Genomic DNA, 25010 nt, shown 5'->3' with positions numbered 1-25010 from the left:
TTCAAGGACACACAAAGACTTTTTCAGTAAATTTCAATCCATATTGCATGTTATTTGTTTTAAAAACCATGGCAGAAGAATACAGGTAGATGCATCAACGCTTGGGAGCATTGATATGTCAAAAAAATTAAATGTTTTTTCAAATATAAGTAGATTTTTATATGTGTTCTTATACGACATCATTCGGAGGTTATTATAATTCGTGTTTTTCAACAATTTTTACAAATTTAAAAAAATTTTCATTCAACATTTTCAATTCCAAAATTGGTTTGACAGTTCATTCTCCCAGCAGCTGTGTCGATGCGTCTACCTATATTCTTCTATCATGTTAAAAACTAAGAATTTCAAGTTGTGCGTACGAGCATGTTAAATTTGATTCATATGTCAATGGGAACATGGTATCAGTACAGAACGACAAAAAAGGCTACCAATGCAAATTAAAATTAAAAAATTGCAACTGCGAGCTACGTTGATATCGATTGTTAACAGCTCTTGTCAACTTACCAACAATTCCAGATAAATGAAAACGTGACAATAAATAACGAATCGTAACATACGACCCTTTTAAATCTTTGTCCAATTGCCAATGGAAACACAACGTTAAAACTGTCGACAGAAAATGTTATCATTCCACTTTGACTATCAAAATAAAATATCGATGCTATCAACATTGCCATCGATTGTTTGCCAGCTCCAATCAACTGACCATCAGTCACAGAGATTATGGAGACACCACCAACAAAACCACCTAGAAGAGCTGTTAAATATGGAAAAGACGAGGTATATATTAATAGGAACAGCTCCAAAAGTGGCTAAAAGTAAAGACCTGAGTCACAGCTATAGGAAACTACAGGAAAATCGACGCATATCCATGTATAAATTGCCAGAAAACACCTACAAAAAGTCGGTCAACGACGACGTCGGCCAAAGAAAAACTTTGGGCCCAGTGATGATGATGATGACATTTTGCAAAGTTGTTTTTTTTTTCTTCGCTGTTTGTTATCTGATGTTATGACAGACAGAAATGTCAAACTTTCGCCAAACAAAATAAAAACAAACCCCCTTGGAAGCTGAGAAATGAGGACTCCCAGGAAACAAAATTGCTGCATTATTTTGTGGGCGTTGTTCTAATTGTGTTTTTTTATCTTCTCTTCCTTCTTTTTCTTGGTTGTAGGCGGGTTGCGGTCTTATTGTTAATGTTATCAAATCTCTGGGTCTGAGTGAGACCAATGAGGAACGGCAAAGGGAAAAACAAAAAATCGAAAAGGAATTCAAAAAGTCCGATCAACGTCTCAATGATTTGGTATCCAAACATGACCAGCAGTTGTCGCAGGTCATACCCTTGTTTACCAAAGTCTCATCGGAGATCAATGGTAGTCGTGAGAAAATCCACACGGTTAAAGAGAATCTAAATGCCTGTAAGCGTTTGCTGCAATGCAGACGAGAGGAACTAAAGAAAATGTGGACAGATGCAGTGCAGCATAAATATGTTTTGGCCATGTTGGAAGAAATGTAAGTAGCTGGGAGTAAGGTTTACAAAAAATGTATGATTCATTTTTTTTTTAATTTTCCAGTAATGACTTACGCAAAGTGCCTCAAAGTGTGGTTAGCTATACCTCCAAACGCCAGTATTTGCATGCCAGTAAAGAGCTAACCGATGCCCTGACCCAGATAAATGGCCCGCTAAAAGATGTTGAGGGTTTGGCCGATATACGCAGCGACTTAATGGGTCGCCGCCAGCATCTCTATCAAAGGCTGCACGAAGAATTGGTATCGCAAATCTATCACAATTCGGCCCAAGATGTTCTGTCAGCATTTCAACGTTCCAATTCGAATCGTTTGAATCAAGGCTTCTCACGCAACATAACGGCACGACGTTCCACAGATCGCATCGAGGCAAATGCCCGCATACGCAAGGCCTTACAGGAAATGGCTCAGGGTGTTGATCCCACCAAAACGGAAATCATTGAAGACATTGATCTGTTAGATCCTGAGCTTAGTATGACATATTTTATTGCCATAATCGTCGAATGTTTCGGTATGTTGGGTAAAGTGCCAGACTCCATAGAAAAGCTACGAGTGGGCATTCAAACGGAGCTGTTGGAGGTGGTGCGTAATACAACACGTCAATTGATTGATTCACCCTTGATTTCGAATGAAAGTTATCCGCTGTTGACACTGCTGGAGGTGATTTTTAAACAATTCAAATCGATTGCCCGCACCCACACCACGGTGCTGAGACATTTCTCAGCTGTTGTCCAGAAATATCAAATTGTTGGTCCGCCGCATTACAGTTTAACGGATTTTTGGTCACAAGCCCAGTCGGTGGTAAGTAGATGGGGATTTTTATTTTTGAAAAATGTCCACATGACCAGTAAATCTCTACTACTTATGGAAGTATTTCGAGGTGAAAAATGGAATCAAGAGACAGACAATGTTCGTTCGTTTTTCATTAGAAACCTAGCCAGGGGGTGGCAGGATGTCTAATTTAAAAAATTTAATATTTTTTCTGTTGAACTCACCCAAAATGGTCGCAGAAGGCTTTTCTGATCGGTGGTTCATTTTTATTTAGACTTCAGCATTTTATCAAAATATCCTTTCATTTCAAAATCTCAGTTTTTTCATTCAAGAACTTTTTCTGCCTCCTTCTCGAAATTAGAAGCCAGCTGCAGATTATATTAACCCACACAATTTCCTCCTTCTATTTTCAGTTGCAATTACTTTTAACCGATTATCTAGACATACAGAATGCTTCCGCTGATGATTCCTCACAGTCATCGTTTGCTGAGCCAACCAGTAACATTAATGCCTTTTTCCTAAGACGTAAAGTTCCAAGGTTTGTTATTTTGTTTTGAGCAACAAAAACACTAAAAACTAAACCAATATCTCTTTCTCACCTTGCAGTGCAAAGAAATCCATTTTTAAATTCGATAAATCATCAACGAAATCCACACCTAGCAATGAGCCAAACAAAGGACATCGTCGCAATGCATCCGACGCCTCAATGGATAATCTAAATGCTGCCTTAAATGCCAGTGGTGGTAAGGCTGGGGCTAACTACAGCTTTAAGTCAAATCTTCCGTATGAAAAACAGAGGGAGAAACTTCTCATCTGCACGCCAGATCAAACGGTCATAACCAAGGTGTATTTGCCCCTAATGGGTTATATTCAAGAAATTGAAAACTTTATGAAATGTAAACCAGGGTAAGTAACTTTAAATAGCCACCAAAAGTTCTTAAATAAAAACTATTCGTTATCTTTTTAGACAACCCTGCAGCCTGCACGATTTCATTGACAACTACATCAAGGACACGTTTTTGTCGAAGGGCCATAACTCGCATTTGAAAATGACCATTGAAACCTTGTCGAAAAACCAGGATGTGTGGCGTACAATTATTTCGCCCGAGGAGAGGGCGGCCTTGGGTTTGACCCGACCCATTTTGCAATCTACGGCGAGAGTGGAAAAATGTCTGTCGGAAACCAAACAACTTATACAAGATTTACCCTGTTATTCAGAGGAACTTTTGAAGACGGTGTGTTCAGTGCTAAGGGATTATCGTGTCATTTGTAATGATGCCTATTTGGGTATTGTGCAACCGGATGCAGAGGATAGGCGTATCTACAGTGTGACGTGGTTGAATGATGAAGATATTAGTCGGTTCTTAAAGTAGGTCAACGAAATGGAGATATTTCAAAATTCATACCTAATTTGTTTTCTTTTTTTTTTTTTTTTTCTTAGGACCCTCCCCAACTGGACGGATTTGAAGAACTCCCATCAGCGACCAAAGCATGGCAAACGTCTACAACGAAGTCAATATGATGCCTCTGAGGAAGAGAGCCCTCTGCAAATCCAGCAACGTAATATACGTGAGGCTGAAATGTTGACCAGTAATCTGGGTGAGGGTGGCATTTCTCAGCAGGAAATTTTGGGTGATGTTAGTGTCCTCAAAGAATTGGCAATTCTCCAGGAAAGTATGGAATGGTTCTCCATAAGAATTTCGGAATTTGCCAATGAACTGCGTAGACCCTTGGTAAATGGCTTGAATTCGGTGGCACCAGAGTGTGCGGCATATGCCACCGTCAAGGATGGCACCATTAAGGTCTTGACAAATTTGGCCCTGGAGTTTGATGAATTGGCCAATACCTGTTTGCTGGTATTACATTTGGAGGTAGGTTTTTAATTTTTTTTTGAGAAAAAAGTCGTTATTTGAAATGGAAATATTTCCAATTTTTTCAAGGTACGTGTCCAATGTTTCCATTATTTGCGCTCCAAGCCCCAGCGCACAAGGGCTGATGCATTTATTGATTCCAAAGATGATGTTTTGGAACCGGACAGACAGGTGCAGATTCTGACCAAACGTCTGTCCGAATTGGATGAGGCCTTTAGCACAACCCTGCATCCCCGGAAAACAAGGGTAGGTTACTAATTCGTTTTCTTAGGGGAAAAAATAATTTTCTCTTTTAATTTCTTTTACAGTACATTTTTGAGGGCCTCGCCCATTTGGCGGCCCTGATCCTGATACAGGCCTCCAACTATATAGAACAAATTGATCAAATAACGGTTAAACGTATTTGCCGCAATGCCTCAGCCTTGCAGCAAACCTTGAGCAACATAACCGCTTCTCGGGAAGTGGCTCTCGATCAAGCCAAACAGTTTTATGAGCTGCTGTGCATGGAACCAGATGTAAGTTTTATGAAAAAATATATTTTAAATTATTTTTTTAATATTTATTTGTTTCATTTTTCAGGTCATACTCACAACCCTTGTAGAACAAGGTTTGCAATTTTCCGAAATGCAGTATTTAAATGCCTTGCAATTGTCGTGTAAAGCCCGAGGCATAACCGATTCAAATACCCTGGCCAATTATCAGCATAAATTATCTGATATTTTGGGAGCAAAACCCTCAACGGGTGTCATGGTCTAAAGAAGAAGAATTTTGAGGAAACCTCAAACCAAAAGAAAACTAAAATTTGTATTTCCACATTCAAACATCTCTAAGGTGACCGAACCCCCCATACACTCACACTCCTCTTTTAATTTAATTTAGTTTTGTAAGACTGTTTCCAAGCTTTTCGACATTTTCCACCAAGACCTTTTTCTTTCTTTCCTCACTTCCTCCTAGGAAGCTGGCTTCAGCAAATAACTTTCTGGCAAAAGAACATAAAACCCAATATCCACATAATGAATACAAATGTGTATAAAAAATACAAACTCATATTAGTAACGAAAACAACGTTCAATTCACTAGGTGATGATGATAATGATGTTCATACAAAAAAAAATTGCTTAACTATAATATTGTTCATTATAATTAATTATATATTTACTGAATATAGAAATATATCTATCGAATGATGCGGATGTTGTATATCATTGTAACAATAAAATAAAACAAACTGAACCATCTTAATGTATTAAAAAAAATATATTAAATATTTGTTTTTTGTGCTCTGGGTTAATAGGGGAGTTAAAGCAAATCGTTTGCATTATAGGAGCCTCAAAGAAAATAACTCCTAAGTCGATAAAATCATCAAAATACCGAATATTGGGAGTTGCCGTTATATGGGGGTTATACGAAGACGTAGCCATGCACAGAAAATTTTCTGTCATAGGCTGTAATATCCATTACGAACTTCAAATACCAAATTTGAAACAATTCCGGTGAATAAAGTCGCTAAAATCATAAAAACACCAAATATCGCGAGGTACCGTAACATGGGTGCTATACGAAGAAGTGGACCAGCACAAACAATTTTCTGTCATAGGCAGTAATATCCATTACGAACTTCAAATACCAAATTTGAAGCAATTCCGGTGCATAATGTCGCTAAAATCATCAAAATACTGAATATCGGAAGGTGCCGTTATATGGGGGCTATACCAATACATGGACTTACGTGGTCCATTTTCAATACAAAAAGTCCTACAGGCATAAAATACATTTTATCAACATATTTCATTTCGTTCGGAAGCTAGAGTGATTTCCACAGACGGACGGACATCGGTAAATCGACATAGAATTTTATGCTGATCAGGAATATATATACATTCTGGGGTCTAAAATGTATATTTCGAGGTTTTACAAACGAAACGACAAACTTAATATACCCTCTGGAGGGTATAAAAACGAGGTTAAGCTTGGCTCTCTCCACTGCAGTCGTTTTTTAAATAAAAAAGACAAAGCCTTGTCGCATAGTCCAGATTTTATTTTATTCTTAAATTCGAACAGTGTTTACAGCCTCCTATGATGCACTTGTCGCCTCCTCATCATTTGTCTTTTCTTCAATAGTAGTTTTAACAACATCCTCATCAAGTTTTGGCTTTTTAGCTGCCAACCCCTCCTCTGTATCATCTTCCTTGACATCGGCAGCTGCTGTCGCCGCACGTTTTGCTGCCTTTCGTATGCTGATTTTAGCCTCATACAACTCCAATAACTTATTGCCATCATACAAAACAAATGGCAGAGTTGCACGTTCATAATAGTCCGGCATTAATTCCAAATTATTAATAACCGTATCGAGCATATGGGATTTTTCACACCAAATACCGGGAGCATCATTGCGCACGGGATTTATATGGATATGTAAGTGGTAAAACGATGGCTGATAATGGAAATACATACGCAGTTGGGATGCAGCCAGGCCATAACGTTTTTCTAGCGCTTCTGCTGAACGTTTACGTATATTACGTAGCAGAGGTAAATGTGAGGCATTGAGATCACGCAGCGATTTGATGTCATGTTTATGGGTTATGGCCAAAACATATAGGGTTTCAACATTACGACCATCCCATTTGAGATCTGGCAGCAGGATGAAACCGTTCTCCTTATCGGGATCCTCGTAGATGATGCGTTCGGTTTCTTGTTTATGCTCCAGAATGTTGTAGACCCACTAAAACAAATCCTATTATTGGAAACTATTTTCTAGGTTATTTAATTTCAACTTTACCTCTAAGGAGAACTGGGATGATGTTATATAGGGCAGTGTAATATCCTTATAATATTCAGGAGTTTCATTGATGACATATTTTTGGCAAATGGAATACTTTTCAATGTGCTTATCAGTGGCAGGATAGACTACAGTGGCCTTTACACCTAAGGCAATAAACAATAAAATATAATAAATAATATATTATATATAACAAATAACATATTACATATAATAAAATATACTAAAATATCTAATAGATGAGCGCGAATCTTACCATTCAATTCAGCCGGCGGCGTACACTGATAGCTCCCATATACATTGTTAATGAAATGCGTTTGCACCTTTAGGTCATTGCCAAAATATGAAACACGACCGTGCACCTCTTCCTCCTTAGTGCCATTTTCGCTTTCACCCACCTTATCTTTACCCTCAGCTGTATTGCTAGTAGAAACATCCGTTTCCCGGAATGCCTGCTTTTCCAAAATAACAATTGCACTGTCGGTTTCTGAAACACTGGGAAAACTTCCCAATAGAGCTATACTCTTATTTCGTGTATTGTTGTTCAGTATCCTTTGGAGTTGAAACTTGTTGAGATCATAGCTGGAAGTTGGTTTGGTTTCAGTCGGGGTAGATTCCACCGGAGTAGTTTCCTTCGTTTCCGTTGTGGTTTCCTCTTTTTGTACTACATCTTTTGCATTATTTTCAGTGTTTACTTCACTCGTTTCATTAATTTCATTAATAATTAAAGATTGTTCCGGCATGTTGCTTCCCGCTTTGTTTCCAAAATGAAAGGCGTCCCAAACTAAAGGCCAAAAAAAATGGCCAATAAAAAATAAAGAGAAAGTAAAATCCCCGAGTCAGATGGAAGCATTCATTTAATGAGCCACAGAACTAATTGTCAACAAATAGGGATCTAAAAATTGACTTTTGACCATGTCGCTTTGCCTATCTATCAGGCATGTTGATTTTTTTTTTTGCATAAGACGCCGTCTGCCTTTTTGTGAAAGAAAAGGGAAATTAAGTTTATCAAATTTAAATTATGGATTGAAATTGAACTATGTAAACTTATACTTATTTGTTCTGATAAGGTGCTATCAGACGGAATGCGTTTTACATATGTGCTCTCACTTTTATCGAGGTTAGAATAAATAGAAAATGTTATTCTGGCATAAGTCTTCGACTCAATTCGAAAAGGAATTGTATGTATGTATTCATGGCTCAATAAGAAAGGTTGATCAACTTAAAAATACTAGAAAAATTCAGCTCTGTAACGAAGTCTTACAGTGTCAAATAGACTTTTAAATATGCAACAGGTGGTTTTGTTTATTTTTCTTTTTTTTTAACAAAATTCTTTTATTGGTAAGGAAACATCTTATTTTTTTCTTATTTTTGAAGAAACATTGTAAAAAATTGACATACCAATGTTCCCAAGCGATGTTGCATCTACCTGTATTCTTCTGCCACGTTCAATACAAAGAAAGCCACTATAATAGGTGTGTCTGGTTATTTTTCCAGCAGTAATTGTCCAGTAACTTCTTTCTGAGAGAGTAAGGTAGTTTTATTCTCTTTTGCAAGAAAAATGCGAAAAGTAAACAAACGGTATTCCTGCAGAAGCTTGCAACTAATCAGCTGATTTGTCAAAACAAACCAATTTGTCCCCCATAAGGAGAATTAAAACAAAGGAAGCAATACTAATTTTACAAGTTTTTTAAATAAAAATGTTGGAAATAGTCTTTTATTTTCTTATTACATATTAACATTTACGTTTTTCACTTTTTGTGAAGTTGTTCTCCAAAAACTATTAGTCTTGCTAATTCCAAAAAAAATATTTTAAAATTGAAAGCACAAAAAGAAATAAATAAACAATATAAAACATCTGATTGAAAGTCGATGAATGAGAAGAAGAAGAGTTGCAAGTGATTGCAAGAAGAAATTTGTCCAGCAAGAATTTGCAAACTCTCACTGAAAGAACTGTCAACATTTCTCTCTCCAACCGCTCTCTTTTGCAGAACTTTCGGGTTAACAGACGGCTTCCAGTAACAATTTGTAACAATTGTTACAAATTTTAGGGTAACCAGACACACCTAATGCCATTTTATCTATTTTCAGTGAATAGCAGACACCCTTTTAAACGGGCCAAGTCACTTTAGTTGCAATGAAACCCAATTAAAGAAATATATTTAAAACGTTGCGTGACAAAGTGCTTTTGCAACCCCCTTCCTTTTCCGAATTTTTATTTTGATGTTAGATTACAGAATGCGTCAAACCAAAAGGGTTTAATTAAATGACTGCTACAAGTTTAAATTTACTATTATATTATTTTGTAAATCTGCCTAAATGTTATCAATTTTCAGTGATTAGCAGAAACCCTATTGAAAAGTCGAAGTCACTGTAATAAAAGGCAGTTAATGCAATACATTGATGGCGTGGCGGGACAAAGTGCATTTGGCAACGCAATTATGTTTCAGAATGCAGCGAATTAAATTTTTTCAAGAATTAATTAAAAGGCTGCTAAAAGTTTAAATAGTTAATTTATTGAATTCCATTAAAAAGAAAGCCATTAATTTTCCTTAATGTTATCATTTTTCAGTGTTAGCAGAAACCCTATAAAAAGTCGAAGTCACTGTAATTGCAATAAAACGCAGTTAAAGCAATACATTGACGGCATTGCGTGATAAAGTGCGATTAGTAACGTCATTTCCTTTTCCGAATTGTTATTTTGACGTAGGGTTGCAGAAAGCAGCAAATTTAAATGTTTCAAAAATTAATCAAACTACAGCTACACGCCACTGTATGTAATTCTGCCCAAATGTTATCATTTTTCAGTGATTATCGAAGTCACTGTAATTGCATTAACGGCGTCGCGTTACAAAGTGCGTTTGGCAACGCAGTTTCCGTTTTGTTATTTTTAAAAGTTTTGTTACAAAATGCAACGAATTAAATTGTTTCAAAAATTAATTAAATAAAGCTACATTATTGCTCTGTTCCAGAACTAGTTAGAATGTGAAGAGTATGCAACGATAACAGATTTTTTCTTTATGATATTAGAAAACATTACAAAACTAGTAAATTATTGTGTGTTCTGCAACATATCAAATGATAGCAAAATTAAACCCTGTTCGGGATATTCTACCAAAACTTCCATCAAAATTCTGATAATAGTTGGACTGGGCTTGTAAGCTGACTTCTAGCTATCCATAGAGCCACCCATCGCCTTTCAAGATGTCAGCAAGGGATATTTGTTTACGCCTCAAGGGCTGCTGAAAAGCAACTTGAACTCTTTTTTATAATTCTTAGATAATTGAGGCTTGTCCCTGCAAAAATTATATTGAATGTGACCACTAGTTGATTAGTGAGATTGATTACGCCCCACCACATATAAGGACTCCTTACTCACACCATAAGGCCTGCTGAAAAGCGACTTGAACTCTTTTTTATATTTCTCAGACAATTGAAGCTTGTTCCTGCAAGAATGATTTCGTATGTGACCACTAGATTGGTGAGATTGATTATGTCCCTCCACGTTTAAACCTGTACTTAGACCATTTTGTTTTGTACAATCAAAATAAAAAGCCACAACATTTATTTATTTGGTTTTTTGTCTTCATTATATGAATTTTTTGTTTTTGTTTTTTTTTTATTTGTAATGAGTTCTTTTTTTGTTTCTTTCTATGAAATATATGATTTGTTGTATTACTTTCTACAATGTTTTCTCTTTTGTTTTTGTTTTTCTTTCGCAGTAATACTTCTTTTATCAGATGACTTTATGTATGTATGTCGTGTGTGTGTGTGTTTGTTTGTTATTGCAAAATAGAATTATTATTTATCATTATTATTATTATATAGAAATGGCATTTGCTTTCACAAAAAAATATATATTTATATAATAATTAATAATATGTTAGCTGTATGATTGTTTGAATTTAAAAATGTTGGTTTGTTGGTTTGATGAATTACAATAAATACATTTAAATATAAGCTATTGGTTTTATTTTTCTTGTTGTTTTCTATTACATGGTGTGTTCGTTTGTTGTTGTGTTTTTTTTTTTCTTTTCAAATTTGGGTTAATTGAGTTCTGAAGAACAGCTTTTTGCATTGAGTTTCCTGCATCACCACATGACTGTATTGCATTTGGGTTTTAAGAAGAGTGTGGGCAGAAAGGGGGAGGGGATTGTGTTTTCGATTTTTATTCCTTTTTAATGTAAAGATTTATTTACTGATCATTATCAATAATAATCATAATAATAATTAGAATTATAATAGTAATAATAATAATAACTTTTAGTAATAATAAAGCGCTTAACTGTTGTTTTGTTTTTCTTCTTTTTCTTATTATTGTTGGTTTGGGACCGAGAAAAGAAGTTAAAGAAGGGACCTTTATGGGGTTGAGTGTGTGTCTGTCTGTTTCACTTAATCATCAATCAAATGGTTCATTATGTGTATGCTTAGAAATGTATATTTTATGTTTTTTGTTTTAATATATATATGAGTAGTCACAGTCATTAAATATATATAAATATTATTTTTGTTTTAGTTTACACAGCGTAATTTGAAAAATCTGTTTTCTTAGGGATTTTATTTATCAAGCAATTTATGGAGATTTTTTTTTCTGTGGTATTTGGTTTTCTCTTGTCTTTATTTAATGGATAGGCGACGGCGACGACGACGACAACGCGGTGACAACCACGTCGATACTATGCTGTCATTGTTTAAATAATGAAATAATGTGTTTATCTTTAATATTTTTTTAATTTACTTTAGTTTTTTTTTCTTTCTCATTTTTTGTTATATTTGCCTTTTTGGAAGCCTTTTTGTTTTATTTGTTTATTTAATATTTTTTTCTTATTCTTGTTGTAGTTTTTGTTTTTTACTCTACTCTAAAAGTACCAAAGTTATCGCTAATGGGTTGTGTGTGTGGTATTGTTGGATTCCATAAAACTCTTATTAGATTTTAATGTTTTTTCTTTGTTAGTTTTTCTTTTTTATTTTTGTGGTTTTTTTGTTTGTTTGACTTGTAAGTTAAGAAGTTTAAAATAAAAAAAGGAAACAATATTTTAACAAAATAAACAATACAACAAAAAAGAAAACGAATAAAATTAATTAAATAACTATATACTCGTTTAGACAGTCTCTTTCTTTAAAGTTTTATTTTATGTTTTTTTAGTATTTTTCTTTACTTCAATATAAATTTTGACAAGGACTCGTTTGCCATTCTGGCATGTTTTCTTTTTGTTTTCAAAACTTATTGCTAAGATAACAGGGGGCGGGAGGGACTATGTTAATCGAAGTGCGTTCAAGCTGACTGTACTCAATACAATGTACCTATGTGGGGAAATGAAATAAAAACAAGCAGAGAAGGTAGGGCGGGGTTGGTGCATGAAAGGACCTCTAGGACACCTAGCATTAAAATATGTTCTTACACTTAAAAAAAGGACTCTATTTAAAATATGAGTTTAGTACTTTTTTCTTTCTTTTGCAAAAAACTTACTTAAAACAAACTATGCTGAGGAGGCAAAGCGAGGGAGAGAGAGAGGGGGGAGGAGAATTATTCCACATTTACTTTACTTTACTTGTTTGCTTCTTCTAGGATTATAATTCCAAATACTCAATGTATTAGTTGATTGTGGTCGAGGGAGATGCAAAGGAAGCAGCTGGTGTGGCATTGGTTTGGGGCGAGTGGGTAACGGAGATATTTGTTAAGTGGGGAGGCGGCTGATACATGGCTGGATTGTTGGCGACCATTGAAACATTAACGGGATTCATGTATTGTTGTTGTTGATGCTGCTGGTGATGATGTTGATGATGACTAACTGCAGCTGCTGCACTATTGTCTGGTACATCCATGGACAACATTGAGGGATCTATGTGCTGATGCATTTGCTGCTGCTGCTGTTGTGGGGGCGACAATTGCTGGGTATGATGTTGTGGGGCATGGATCTGCTGCAACTGATCATGGGGCACATACATAACATGGCCGGCCAAGGGATCTGAGGCCACCATGGGCACGGTCACAGTACCCGTCAAACCCAAGGCAGCCGTTGCTGCAGCCGTGGCATTTGGAGGCAGGGGTGAGGCTATGGTGGAGTTGATTTGTGATGGATTATGACCACGCATCATCATGGCTGCCGCCGCCGATGATGTTGTTGTATCACTATCGGCCACCGACCAATTCCGTTCCATTTGCTGTAATGTTGCCATATTAACGGCTGGGCTTGATGTGGTCGTAACTGCCTGTGGCTGGGCTTGGAGTTGTTGGGGTACCACTGCTGTTGGCAATGTCTTTGTCGTCGTCATCATCATTATGGCATTGTTATTGTTGTTATTACTACTGCTATTGTTATTATTGTTGTTGTTAGTATTACCGGCAATCGTTGTGGTGGTACTACTACCACCCTGTTGCTGCTGCTGTTGTTGCTGTTCATTGATTGTAGCACTAAATGTCCTCTCCTGGGCCCCATACTCCCCAAATGCAGCACCACCCTCCGAAAAGGTGCTACGCAATGTCTCCTCCAACAGTGCCTGTATCTTGTCCTGATCTTCAATATGTACAAAACCTAAACGCACCAACTCCTGTGTCAAATCAGCCGCCGTATCATTCTCTGTAACATCACACGATAGCTGGCGATTCATTTTATCATCCATGCGCAATAGAATGGTCATCAGTATGTCATTGCTGCCCTCCTTTAGTTTCTTAACGCTACACATCATATTGACAATGCGTCGCGATTCAATATCTACAGGTTCCGGGGTGGCAGATTTCACCGAATCTGCCCGTTCTGGTGAGGCGGCTCGTGATCGGAAATGTGGTGGCTTCTTACCGCTAAACGCCGTCAACGGATAAACACCATATTTGACATCCTCAACGAATTTTTCCAATTTATCGGCAGAGGGTACATCGGACAGGCGATATTCTCGTATATAGGCCTTGGGACTGGATTGACCCTGTTCCTCACCACCACCAGCGCCTTCAACAACACCACTCTCCCCTGATGTTGGCGATTCTGCATTTGCTGTCTGTTGCTGCTGCTGTTGTTCCTCCTCTGTTGCTTCAGGATTTCGAGAAAATTTCACATAAGCCATTATCACCTCGGGCCGATTGTACCGTTGCATCATTCCATCGATAACGGTTTCCGAGAACATTGTACGATTCGATGAGGAAAATATCAGACAATGAGCGGCCAGTAATTTTAAAGAATGCACCTGAAAATTTGATTTAAATTGGAAAAAATTAATTTTGAGAAAAAAATTAAGAAAAAAAAAAATGTTTTGGAAAAAATTAAGAACACAGTATTTTTTTTTTTTTTTTTTTTTTTTTTGATGTTAAGAAAGGTTGCTAGGAGAGGTCTTCAAAAGACAGACAGATGATCTTTTTTTTCTTCGAAGCTGGAAGATCTTTTAATGGAACTTCTAAAGGCCTTCTATAAAAATTGTTATAATTGTTATATTTCGTCCGTTGAGCCCCCTCGAAATGAATTGCTTCTTAAATGAATGCATCTTAAACATGGGTTTGGTTGATTTTAAGAACATACTGGATTCCACATGGGGAAACGACAAGAAGGCCCTACCCAGTCCAGATTCGTACTCTTTTTTTTCGGATGTGTGGAATGCGAACAAATTTCATCCGAAACCCCAATTTTGTGGTTCATAGCTCCGAAAGCCATTACTTTGAAAAAAAAAATGAATAAATAAAAGAGCAAGAATGTTAAGCTGAGAAAAACAAGAGACGAAGCATTCATTCCTTCAACTTGGATCCTAATTTGAGGCAACGCTCAAGAAACCTGGGCCTTATTTATAAACCATATCAAATATGACATGCTGACCACAATCGTATGTATCCGAGGAGGACCTTTAACATAAGGATAACTTTAAATCCGAGAAATCCAATATGACATACCAACGGATACGGGCGGACTTTTCATGTGTATCTACCGCAACATCTTCAGAGGTCCCTTTTTAAAATTATCATAAATATTCTGGCACAGTTGAGATCTGTAGAGGGGTTGACATGGAACCTACACCAACCACCGGTCCACCGATCCACAGATCCATCCAAAACATGGTGTAAACCGGTTGGGTTGGCGTCCAGAAAATCAAGTTTCAATTTTCTTAAGTTCTTAAATATGTAGGGTAGTATAAAGTCGGTAGGACCGACAGGTTATTTGAAAATAAATAACCTTTGTAGACACAAAATCGTGTCTATGGATATAAGATGTTTCAGGGGGTGGGAACGGGGGACTTTACAAAATCTTTTCCAAACTAAGAATATCTTAGACGGGCCATTCATTTAAGAAAGACCTCCTATACCTCATCAAGAGATAGTTCTTTTTTTCAACATCAGAATGCCTAAAACGGGTTTAAAGAGGACCTTCTATAAATCTTCGACACATATTGTTGTCCTTACCATAAAAGACTTTCCTTCTTTAAAGAGTACGCTCTGATGGCCCCCTGCAGACTGAATACCTTTTGTAGATCTACTTCATTTAGACCACCTTCCAGACATCTTCTGTATAAGAAACGCCTTATTTCTTAAAGCTACAACTTTTTGCAGGTACATAAGTCTTATTCTCATAAAATACCATAAACGGAGTTCCTACATAAAAAATCACCTTTTGCAGATCTCCTACAGGCAGAATATCACATTTTGGTCTTCCTTGTATATAAAACATTGTAGACGTCTTCTACATAAAAAAATTACAGACTTTCGGTGGAAATACGACCTTAATCAGGCCCTCCGCCATTTGACCTCCACGTGTAGCAAATCAATTTCATAATCATGTTCAGCACATTAGAAAACTACAAAAACTTTGTTTTTACCCATAATGGATTACCTATGTAGGAACACATTCATTTGCCAAATAAATCTACATCTATGTGTGTATGCCTTTCAAGCTTCTTAATTTACTTAATATTAAGCTTTGTAATTTGTTTACAATTGTCCAGCTTGTGATATGGTCCCATCCTATAGCTGGCTGCTGCTGGCGTTTGGATTTAATTCAATTACTAACGAAGGTTAAATCAGTTGATTTCTTTTGTAAAATGCCTCCCCCTGATGACATTCCGGGTGGCTGAGTGACGGAGAGAAGAGACAGTTCACATCAGGGGTCATTTTATTAAAAAGTTCAATGGCAAAACTATTTGTGGCAAAATATGTGTATAATAACTGCCACACTACACGAGAATGCTGGTTTGGTGGCCGTGGCAAAGAAGGAAAAAAGTGAATATAATCAATGCATCTTTGGGTACACTGCAAGGAATTTGGATAGGAACACGTTGTTTAAAAAGTGATAAATAGAAATTGTCATCTTTTAAATTATGAAAGTAGATAAATATTTGTATTTTAGTCACCTAATGACAAAATGACCTTTGTGAAATCTTCAAAGCTTCCTGGCAAAATATTATCTTTTGAAATACGGTCATTGACCTCTACTTTATTAGGATAGATCATTCCAGTAGATTGCTTTCAATTTCTTCCCCAAATAATTTCACTTGAAATAATTTATATTTCTATAACCTTGCCTAAATTTTGTAAAGTGTATTTATTATGGGATGTTTATTGGCCCGCACTTGCATACTTGTTTTGCTGTGTTTTGCGAAAGCATGTTGTCTGTGTCTACCGCAGTGTGTGAATCATTTACTTTCTGTGTGAAACGACAACAACACAACAGTAGCAGCAGCAACAACACAACAACTACACAATGTCACACAAACACATGCCGCCTCAATGTAACATACTTTAGGGGATCAATAGAAATTATTTGTTCGTGAAAAACGAACGTCTAACAGACATCTAATTTGTTGGGAGATAAATACAAATACAACAACAATCCTACAGCAAAAAAAGGATATGGAAAGGTATGTAAAAAACTACACTACATGAGTCAGTTTCCCCCCCTACGGCAGTATAGAATATAAAATTATTGCCAGCAGTCAGTCAGTCATAAATGACAAGGACAAAACTTTTCGAAGCCTAGCAATGAATCACACACACATTATCTGTACAAAAAAAGGGGGATCCGTGCTAGGTACTTTTTATTTTTCACATTTCCATAATATCACCCAAACACTTGCAAACAATTATAGTTGTTTTTGACCCCCCTTCAAATTGGCAGCATTGACAGTGACACCTTTCACAAGTTTGCGTAGTTGACAAGAGAGAAAAAAAAACAACAAACAATTGGTGGACAGCAAGTGTGGAGGTGCTAATGAATCTTTTTTTTTTAAATTAGCAGTGATAGCCTTAGGAAAAGCCTAAAGGCACACCACACTATCCCAGCCAAAACTTTGTGTGCTGAAGTGTTGAGCTTTATTAGTCAGTCAATGTCCTACTTTATAAATGGTAGTAGTTTTTTTATATTCAAGTTGCTGTGCATGTTTGGGCCGACGTTGTTGGTGTTGTTTTGTATCTTTTTTTCTTACGTCTCTGTCTTCTCGCCCTCTCTTCAGCCTTCGCCCATTAGCACAGAGGAAGGCTGGCAAGGCAGACAACACACTCACCCAAGACTCTTGTACAAAGACACGATCAGAATGCACAAAGCATGGCAAGTAATAACAACAACAACATCATCATCATCACCACAATCAAGCGCAAGACCAACCAACAACGACAGGCAGGCCGACCGACCGACAGACAGACAGTAAAATGGATAAAATAAAAAAAAATATTCAAACCATTACTCACTCACCTCAAATAATAGCGGATGAAAAAGTAAATCACTGGCTTTAGGCCTTTCCGAACGATTCCTTCGCAAACACTTATAGATCAGATCCCGCTGCAAGTCGTTCTCCAAACTATTGATCGTCCTTAATATTGTCTCCTCGTGTATCGTGGTATTTGGCTCACTGTTTTGGATTTCCAGCGCGGCCATCTCCAGGGCGCACATACCGAACGCATAAATATCAACGGCAGCCGTTAGCTGGCGGACTGCACCATATTCGGGAGCCATAAAGTGTAGGGCACCATGTTCAACCGCTTTGTGCTGTTGCTGTTGGCGGATGCTATGATGGACTGCATCGGGCACCACTGTGCCGATTTTGACCAGACCGTTGTGCTGGATGAAAATGCTATCACAGGTTAGATTGCCGTGGATGATGGGCGGTACGCAGGAATGCAAATAGTTAAGCGCTGAAAGAATTTGTGTGCACCAGCGACGCCAAGCCTCCAGGGGGAGGCGCTTGGAGTTACGCTTGGTGCGTTTAAGGAACTGTTTTAAAGAACCAGACGACATGAATTCCGTTATGAATATCACACGCGGCCTTTCCGGATTCTGTATGTCTGTCCAATAGCGATGGAACTTGACTATGTTCTGGTGGTCCAGCTGTAGGAGATTATCGAAGACCTGACGCATTTTTTCCTCTTGCGACTTGAGTTCCTGTATACTGCTGTATTGCAACTCGTTCCAGACGACTTCGACACCCTCCTCGGTGTCCATAGCCAGATGGACACAATCGATGCCGGGTATATCACGTTGATCGACCTCCTCGCGCCGCTTCAGCCATCTCCCACAGGGAGACTCTTCCAAAATTTCACTTTCATCCTCCGAGTCGTCACCCGATTCGCGAGGCGATGAATCAGCTGCCATATTGACGGCATCTGCTGATGAACTGGAGGTTGCTGTCGCACCAGAGGCTATTATCTGGGGTGGTGTGTGCTGTTGCTGCTGTTCAGCACTGCCCCCACCACCACCACCGCCACTATTGCCACCTCCAGCACCGATCTGAGCTTGATTACCGGACATTGACAGTGGTTGCGGCAAAACGCCTCCACTAGCTCGGATTTGAATTCTAAGCCGGTCTCTTCCTCTCCGCTGCTGCCTTTGTATGTGTTTGCCGACAACTCTAGCTGCTGCGGCTACCTTCTCTCGCACTCTCTTTGGATATGTTGTTGTGTATTTGCAACCTATTGTTGGATGGTGGCTTGTACTGCTTGTACTCTCCTCCTCGCGTCGTAGTTGTCGTCGTCGTCGCTGCTGTCGTTTAAAATTTCAATTAATGTGTCGACTAGTTTTGTTTAATTTTCTTTTTTCCTCAATGATGGCCTTGATTTGAGTCTTTGTTATTTATTTTCTTGCCTTTTCCGCCGTTCCAACTGCAGCCTCCACTGCCCCCTTTTTATTTTTTATCGACTTTTATGGGTTTCGGTTTGTTTCTTTTTTTTTTTGCAAATGAAAAGAAAAACTTTTCTGAATTCGTTTACTCGATCGGTCGGTATTTCGCGTTTTAATCTCTTCCTCAAGATGTAGTGTTGTTGCCGCTGCCGCTGCTGCTCTTCTTGTAGTTGTTGCTTTTTTCACTACTGTGTGTTTTTAAGGCGTATGAGTGTTTTTTCTTTACTTTTTGTTTTTGCTTCTTTAAAAAAAGTTTTTTTTTCGCTCGTACTTTTCACTTGCCGTCGTTGTTTTGTCGTATTTCAATGCAAATATATTCCACTTCCACACTTGAATTGTCTCTATTCCCTGAAGGAATCAAAGAGGACCAGATTCATCATTAACTATTTATTAAAATTAATTAATAAATTCAATTGCGAATTTTCCCAAATACGAACAGAAATCAAATACTCAGAGTGGGCAAAAACTAATTTGCAATTTGACTGAAAAATAGATAATTTTGTTTGACGTTTCTCTTTGCACACAGTTTTGTGTGTGTTGACGTTTCTCTTTTCACGCATAATTCGCAGGCCCGTCAGTTTGACGTTACGCCCAATGTTGCCAATTTAGATGGAAAATGGAAGGCAAGAAATGAAATCGATGAAGCGGTTGCAGGAAATTTTAAAGCTCGTCTGAAAGTTTGAGAAAAGTGAATATTATAATATTTATTATGTATTTGTTTAATCCTCAAATTCCCTAGTGGATCGCACAATAATAGAAGCTTTAAGAAGAGGAATAAACACATACTGCTATACAATTTCCTACAAGTTTAATTAACTTTACAATTGGTCTATTCCAGAACAATATTTTTATTATATTGAAGAAAATTGTAAAACTACTAGATTCTTGCAGGTACTGGAACAAAACAAATTTTAATTCTATGAAAATTTAAAGTACACCTTTCTTATAACGATCATATGATGTATAATTTTCTCCTCCCCTCTACTCTTTCATCTAAAAATATAATTTTTGTTCTTTGCCCCTCTTTAGTATTTTTTCAAAACTGACGCTTATAATACAAATTGTAATATCGATATTTCTTTGGAAAAAATAAACTTTCATTTCGTGCTAAATTCTTGATATTTTTACCTATACTCCACAAAAGGCGTTCCAATTTTTCACATTTTCTCTCAGTTACGTTAAATCGTAAAAATATGTATTGTCCTCTATTCACTGGCCTCTCTCCTAACAATTCTGTTTCTTTAAAAATATTTTTATATTCTATTTCCGAATAAAGTATCCAGCTTTCTTTCATGTGCTATCTAACGATACCTAACCCCATCAAAGGCGTTCCAGTCATTTGGCCGTTTTAGTTCATTATGCCATAAACGAAGTGAACCAAAGGATCTAGTTCAACTTAAGAACAGAAAAATTGGAAATAGTTCCCAAAATTTCGCACCACTGAATAGTTTCGCTGAACTCGTTCGTTTCGGAACGGAAAGTGATCAGCATCTCTGGGGAGTTTATATAGAAGAAATAGTTAAAATCTTGATTAACATGGATCCAATTTTGGGTCGTCCTCAATTTCTCAGTGAAACTGTGAATTTATTTACTGATGAAAAGACTGCAGCAGCCAGAGCTCGAGTAAGTATAGCTTCTATTGAGACACCTACCGGCAGTTTGTCGTCTTTTCCTTTTATCTCTATGTTATTTCTCTTTCTTCCCTTATAGATAGTAGAATGGGTCAATGAATTATCCATAGCTGAACCACAAACAAAATGCGATTTATTGGTGAAAATCCAAGAAACCATTATCGGTTCCTGCGTAGAACTGCTGGAGGAGTTCCTGGAGACAATTCTGTCTTTGGTCCATGACACCAACATGGAGGTGCGCAAACAAGTGGTGGCTTTTATGGAGCAAATATGGTGAGTAGATGTAACATATATTTGATTCCTTGGTTAACTGTTGGATATTTCCTTTCCCGTAGCAAAGTAAAAGTGGAGTACTTACCACAAATTATCAAACACATATCTTCGCTGCTGCGCGACCGATCACCACAGGTTATAAAACGTGTCATCCAGGCCTGTGGCAATATCTACAAACATGGCTTACAGTGGATTTGCAGCCAGCAAGATTTAAGTGACAGTGCTGAGGAGGCTTGGAACGTTATGAGCCTGATTAAAGCACAAATCTTGGATTTGATTGACAATGAAAACGATGGCATACGCACAAATGCTATAAAATTCCTCGAAGGAGTTGTTGTCCTGCAGAGTTATCCCGACGAGGACAGTCAAAAGAAAGAGAATGATTTTTCATTGGAAAATGTAGATGATAATTTGAGACTAATTAAAAAACAGAAGCTAGAAGAGGAAGCTTTACGTATTTTCGACATCCTCTTGAGATTCCATGGTGCCAGATATATTTCGTCGGTGAATCTGATTACCTGTACTAGTAGTTTGTGTACCATAGCCAAGATGAGGCCTAGTCTTATGGGCCCCGTGGTGGAGGCATTTAAAAATTTAAATAATAGTTTGCCACCAACCCTGTCGGACTCACAAGTGAGTTCGGTTAGAAAAAGTTTAAAAATGCAGCTGACAACTTTGCTGAAGAATAAAGGTTCCTATGAATATCAAACGGCTATTAGACATATGCTTATGGATTTGGGTGCCTCACAGGGTGAGATACAAAGGGCAATACCGAAAATGGATAAAATCGAACAGCAGCGTAGACAAAAGCGGATTTTAGAAAATGCCAATAGTGGGGCTAAGAAGCGGCGTTTAGGTCCCTCTGGAGATGATGATATGGATGAAAATGAGGGCTCTAGGCAAAAGCAGGAAATGGTAATCGACGAAGAAGAATTGGAAAAGCAAAAACAAAAGTCGACCAAAGTAAATGAGAAATTTATTGCGGAGCATATACGATCCGCAAAGGTGGTAGTCGACTTGGTTGTGGAATGTTTGCCCAAATTGCCTGAGACGGTGCCAGAACATTTTCTCAGGGAATTTGAACCCATAAAAGATCTTACAATACCACACCAGGTGTCGAGAATATCCAATTTATTGGGCCAACAAATGACGGATAGGAAAATTGGTCCCGGTTCGGCGGCATTTAGCAAGGAACTTCCGATGAAGGCGAAAGCTGTGCAGCCAGCTGCGCCCACTGAAAGCGCAATGGATGTAGATGCATCGGCTGCCATCGATGAAGAGCAATTGCGTAAAGAAGAGGCCACCAAAAAGCTGAGAGAGAATATGGAACGTGTCAAGGGCGAGCAGGAGCTCATAGAGCGAATGAAACAAAAGGCCAAGGCTTTAAAGTTACAAGAAATCACCAAGACATTTTCACGGCAAATGAAAGAGAAATTCCTCATTGATGCGGTGCAACGTATTTTGAATGCGGAACGCCAGTGTATTGTTGGAGGAGTTTCGGCCAAGCGAAGGAAGTTATTGACAGTCATGGCTGCCACGTTCCCTGACAATGTACGCTATCACATTTTCGATTTTATTATGCTGGATATCAAGCAGAGAATTGATTTGGCTTTTTCATGGTTGTATGAAGAGTACTGCCTGTTGCAGGGTTTTACCCGACACTCGTATGTCAAATCTGAAAATCGACCTGACCATGCCTACAATGAGCTGTTGATGAAGTTGGTCCAGGGCATTATTGCCAAATGTGAATTTCGCGATAAGGTGCTGCTTATGCGTCGTGTCTACTTGGAAGCTCCCATAATAACAGATGAGGTTTTGAAACCTTTTCTAAGCTTAATCTTGTTGGAAGATTATACTCCACATGGCTTGGAGTTGTTAAAGGATTTATGTATCTTGAGACCACCCAGAAGGGCTAAATGTCTGAGACATTTGCTTAATTTTAGTGTACACGAACGTAGCGACTTACGAGACAAGGCCATGGAACATGTTTTGTCCCTGTACCATAGTCAAAAGTTGCTGCCACCACGGATTAATGAATTTGCCTTGGAGTGGTGCACTTTTTTGGAAAAGGAAATACCACCAGCTGCCATTTTTGGAGAAGAATTCGGCCGTCCCGAGGTGGAGACAGCCTGGCGTGAAGAAACTGCCAAAATATGTTTAACCGTCATGTTGGCCCTTGTGCCCCATAAACCGGAATTGTTTTTGGAGAAAATGACTCAAATTTATGCCAACACCTCGGCCGACTTGAAAAGAACAATCTTGCGTTCCATTGATCCGGCCATCAAGAGTTTGGGTGCGGAAAATCCCATACTTCTGAAACTTATTGAAGATTGTCCCAAAGGTTGTGAAACTTTGATAATTCGCATTATTTACATTCTCACCGAAAGACAGCCAACACCCCATCCAGAGCTGGTATTCAGAGTGCGGGAGCTCTACACCCACAAGATAAAGGATGTACGTGTTCTAATACCTATTCTAAGTGGTCTCAATCGAACGGAAATACTGGCAGCATTACCGAAGCTAATAAAACTCAATCAGGTGGTGGTGAAGGAGGTTTTCAATCGTCTTTTGGGTATTGGCCCGGAATTTGCCAGCCAGACTATAGCCACAACGCCGGCTGATATTTTGGTGGCTCTGCACAACATTGATGTGAATGAATGTGATTTGAAATTTATTGTCAAAGCCACATCGATGTGTTTGGCCGAAAAGGAGGTATTCACTCAAGATGTTTTGATTGGAGTGCTCCAGCAGCTGGTCGAAGTTGTTCCCATTCCAACACTGCTAATGCGTACGATAATTCAGAGTTTAACCCTGTATCCTCGTTTGGGTAATAGTTTTGTAATAAATCTCCTGCAAAGACTTATTCTCAAGCAAGTTTGGCGCCACAAGGTTATCTGGGAGGGTTTTCTCAAGTGTATACAACGCCTGAAGCCTACCTCGTTATCGGTGCTACTGCAATTGCCGCCTCAGCAACTGCATTTAGCTTTGGAACAGTGTCCTGATTTGAGACAACCCCTCTTGGAATATGCCCAAAGTATCCAGGATGAACCAATGTCGGGAGTAACACCACAAATTATGGATATAATAACGGGTAATGCGGTGGATGTCTTCATTACGGTAAGATTTTGTGGGGTTCTTAGTGCGATGACGATTTTCATTTGTTTTATTTGACAGGATGACAGCGGCGGTTTTATATCTGTGGAAAATATCAAAAAGGAAGTCGAAGAGCCAATGGAAATATCCACCATATCCACGGTATCTAGCGTGCCGGTTATAAGCACAGTGGTAACTGCCGCAGCCCAGCCTCCCACGGCTTTGTTGCCAGATGTCAATCAGCCCCTGCCTCCAGGAGAGGATTAAGTCAAGAATTATTTTAAGGAATACCAATGAAAAACTCCCTCAGCTGTTAGAAAAATAAAGGAATACAACGTTTATGTTACAAGGATAAAAGTATATTAGATTTATCCTTTTACAGGCCTGCTACGGATTCGAGGATTTATATATGTCTAGAATAATAATCAGGACTTCTATAAATTGAAGATCCACTTAAGGTATTTTTGGGTAGGCGAATCTTCAGAGGCCTTAGTTTGAACTCCTATACTTCCTTCAGAGACATCTTCTAGAGCTTCTCTATATATGAAAACATCCTCCAGTGGTCCAATATATATTTGGAATAACTGATAAAGTTCTACCACAAATTTCGGGTAGCACCTAGAAGACTTCTAAATATAATGACACCTGATATGTGTTAATTGAAGACAGAGTTCTTTCATGGAGGAACCCACAATAAAGATTATCCTTGCATAGAAGACCTTCAATTTGTTGCAGATAAAATTACCTTCTAAAGTCCTTTCAAAAATGTTATAGAGGTCATATGAATCGTTTTCGTCCATAGAAAGAAGAGCATATTCTGTAAAATACCTCTGCGGTGGCCTCCACATATGGACGAACTTCTAAAAGTCCCATATAAATTAAAGACCTTCTGATATGCCCCTATAGGTCCATATATGGAGGATTTTCTTCAGACCTTCTCTTTAGATATGAACCCTACAAGTCTTTTTTAAGATGTGTT

At 38.0% G+C, this 25010-nt stretch overlaps 4 protein-coding genes across 4 annotated transcripts; 2 read left to right on the top strand and 2 right to left on the bottom strand.

Moving 5' to 3' along the window:
- Nucleotides 1–661: 661 nt before the first annotated feature.
- On the top strand, nt 662–5402 carry LOC101893202 (exocyst complex component 4). The gene is made up of 10 exons (XM_005183078.4): nt 662–780; nt 1175–1512; nt 1575–2328; nt 2712–2836; nt 2905–3204; nt 3266–3667; nt 3740–4169; nt 4239–4415; nt 4478–4684; nt 4749–5402. Exons 1-10 carry the CDS (start codon nt 724–726, stop codon nt 4923–4925), a joined length of 2967 nt encoding a protein of 988 aa, XP_005183135.1. The 5' UTR covers nt 662–723; the 3' UTR covers nt 4926–5402.
- Nucleotides 5403–6186: 784 nt separating this feature from the next.
- LOC101893363 (m7GpppX diphosphatase) lies at nt 6187–7805 on the bottom strand. Its single transcript, XM_005183079.4, has 3 exons — nt 7205–7805; nt 6949–7094; nt 6187–6891 (listed from the first exon to the last, which is right to left on the bottom strand). Exons 1-3 carry the CDS (start codon nt 7689–7691, stop codon nt 6244–6246), a joined length of 1281 nt encoding a protein of 426 aa, XP_005183136.1. The 5' UTR covers nt 7692–7805; the 3' UTR covers nt 6187–6243.
- A 2706-nt stretch (nt 7806–10511) lies between these two features.
- On the bottom strand, nt 10512–19558 carry LOC101893646 (nuclear receptor-binding protein homolog). The gene is made up of 2 exons (XM_005183081.4): nt 17613–19558; nt 10512–14130 (listed from the first exon to the last, which is right to left on the bottom strand). The coding sequence occupies exons 1-2, from the start codon at nt 18663–18665 to the stop codon at nt 12544–12546; spliced, it is 2640 nt and encodes an 879-aa protein (XP_005183138.1). The 5' UTR covers nt 18666–19558; the 3' UTR covers nt 10512–12543.
- A 924-nt stretch (nt 19559–20482) lies between these two features.
- LOC101893810 (symplekin) lies at nt 20483–24479 on the top strand. The gene is made up of 4 exons (XM_005183082.4): nt 20483–20657; nt 20745–20938; nt 21001–24055; nt 24113–24479. Exons 1-4 carry the CDS (start codon nt 20571–20573, stop codon nt 24296–24298), a joined length of 3522 nt encoding a protein of 1173 aa, XP_005183139.1. The 5' UTR covers nt 20483–20570; the 3' UTR covers nt 24299–24479.
- The last annotated feature ends 531 nt before the right edge of the window (nt 24480–25010 follow it).

Source organism: Musca domestica, unplaced genomic scaffold (assembly GCF_030504385.1).
Source record: "Musca domestica strain aabys unplaced genomic scaffold, Musca_domestica.polishedcontigs.V.1.1 180, whole genome shotgun sequence".
Classification (NCBI taxonomy): domain Eukaryota; kingdom Metazoa; phylum Arthropoda; class Insecta; order Diptera; family Muscidae; genus Musca; species Musca domestica.
This window is presented reverse-complemented; position numbering and strand designations above follow the sequence as displayed.

Bases quoted from the DNA above. Each gene is read 5' to 3' on its own strand.
- LOC101893363 (XM_005183079.4), bottom strand. From the start codon at position 7,691: ATGCCGGAACAATCTTTAATTATTAATGAAATTAATGAAACGAGTGAA. The intron at 7,095-7,204 runs GTAAGATTCGCG...TTATTGCCTTAG, and splicing joins GCCGCCGGCTGAATTGAATG to GTGTAAAGGCCACTGTAGTC. The intron at 6,892-6,948 runs GTAAAGTTGAAA...GATTTGTTTTAG, and splicing joins CATCCCAGTTCTCCTTAGAG to TGGGTCTACAACATTCTGGA.
- LOC101893646 (XM_005183081.4), bottom strand. From the start codon at position 18,665: ATGTCCGGTAATCAAGCTCAGATCGGTGCTGGAGGTGGCAATAGTGGC. The intron at 14,131-17,612 runs GTGAGTGAGTAA...TCAAATTTTCAG, and splicing joins TTCATCCGCTATTATTTGAG to GTGCATTCTTTAAAATTACT.
- LOC101893810 (XM_005183082.4), top strand. From the start codon at position 20,571: ATGGATCCAATTTTGGGTCGTCCTCAATTTCTCAGTGAAACTGTGAAT. The intron at 20,658-20,744 runs GTAAGTATAGCT...CTTCCCTTATAG, and splicing joins CTGCAGCAGCCAGAGCTCGA to ATAGTAGAATGGGTCAATGA. The intron at 24,056-24,112 runs GTAAGATTTTGT...TTTATTTGACAG, and splicing joins CGGTGGATGTCTTCATTACG to GATGACAGCGGCGGTTTTAT.
- LOC101893202 (XM_005183078.4), top strand. From the start codon at position 724: ATGGAGACACCACCAACAAAACCACCTAGAAGAGCTGTTAAATATGGA. The intron at 3,205-3,265 runs GTAAGTAACTTT...TTATCTTTTTAG, and splicing joins TTTATGAAATGTAAACCAGG to ACAACCCTGCAGCCTGCACG. The intron at 4,170-4,238 runs GTAGGTTTTTAA...AATTTTTTCAAG, and splicing joins TGCTGGTATTACATTTGGAG to GTACGTGTCCAATGTTTCCA.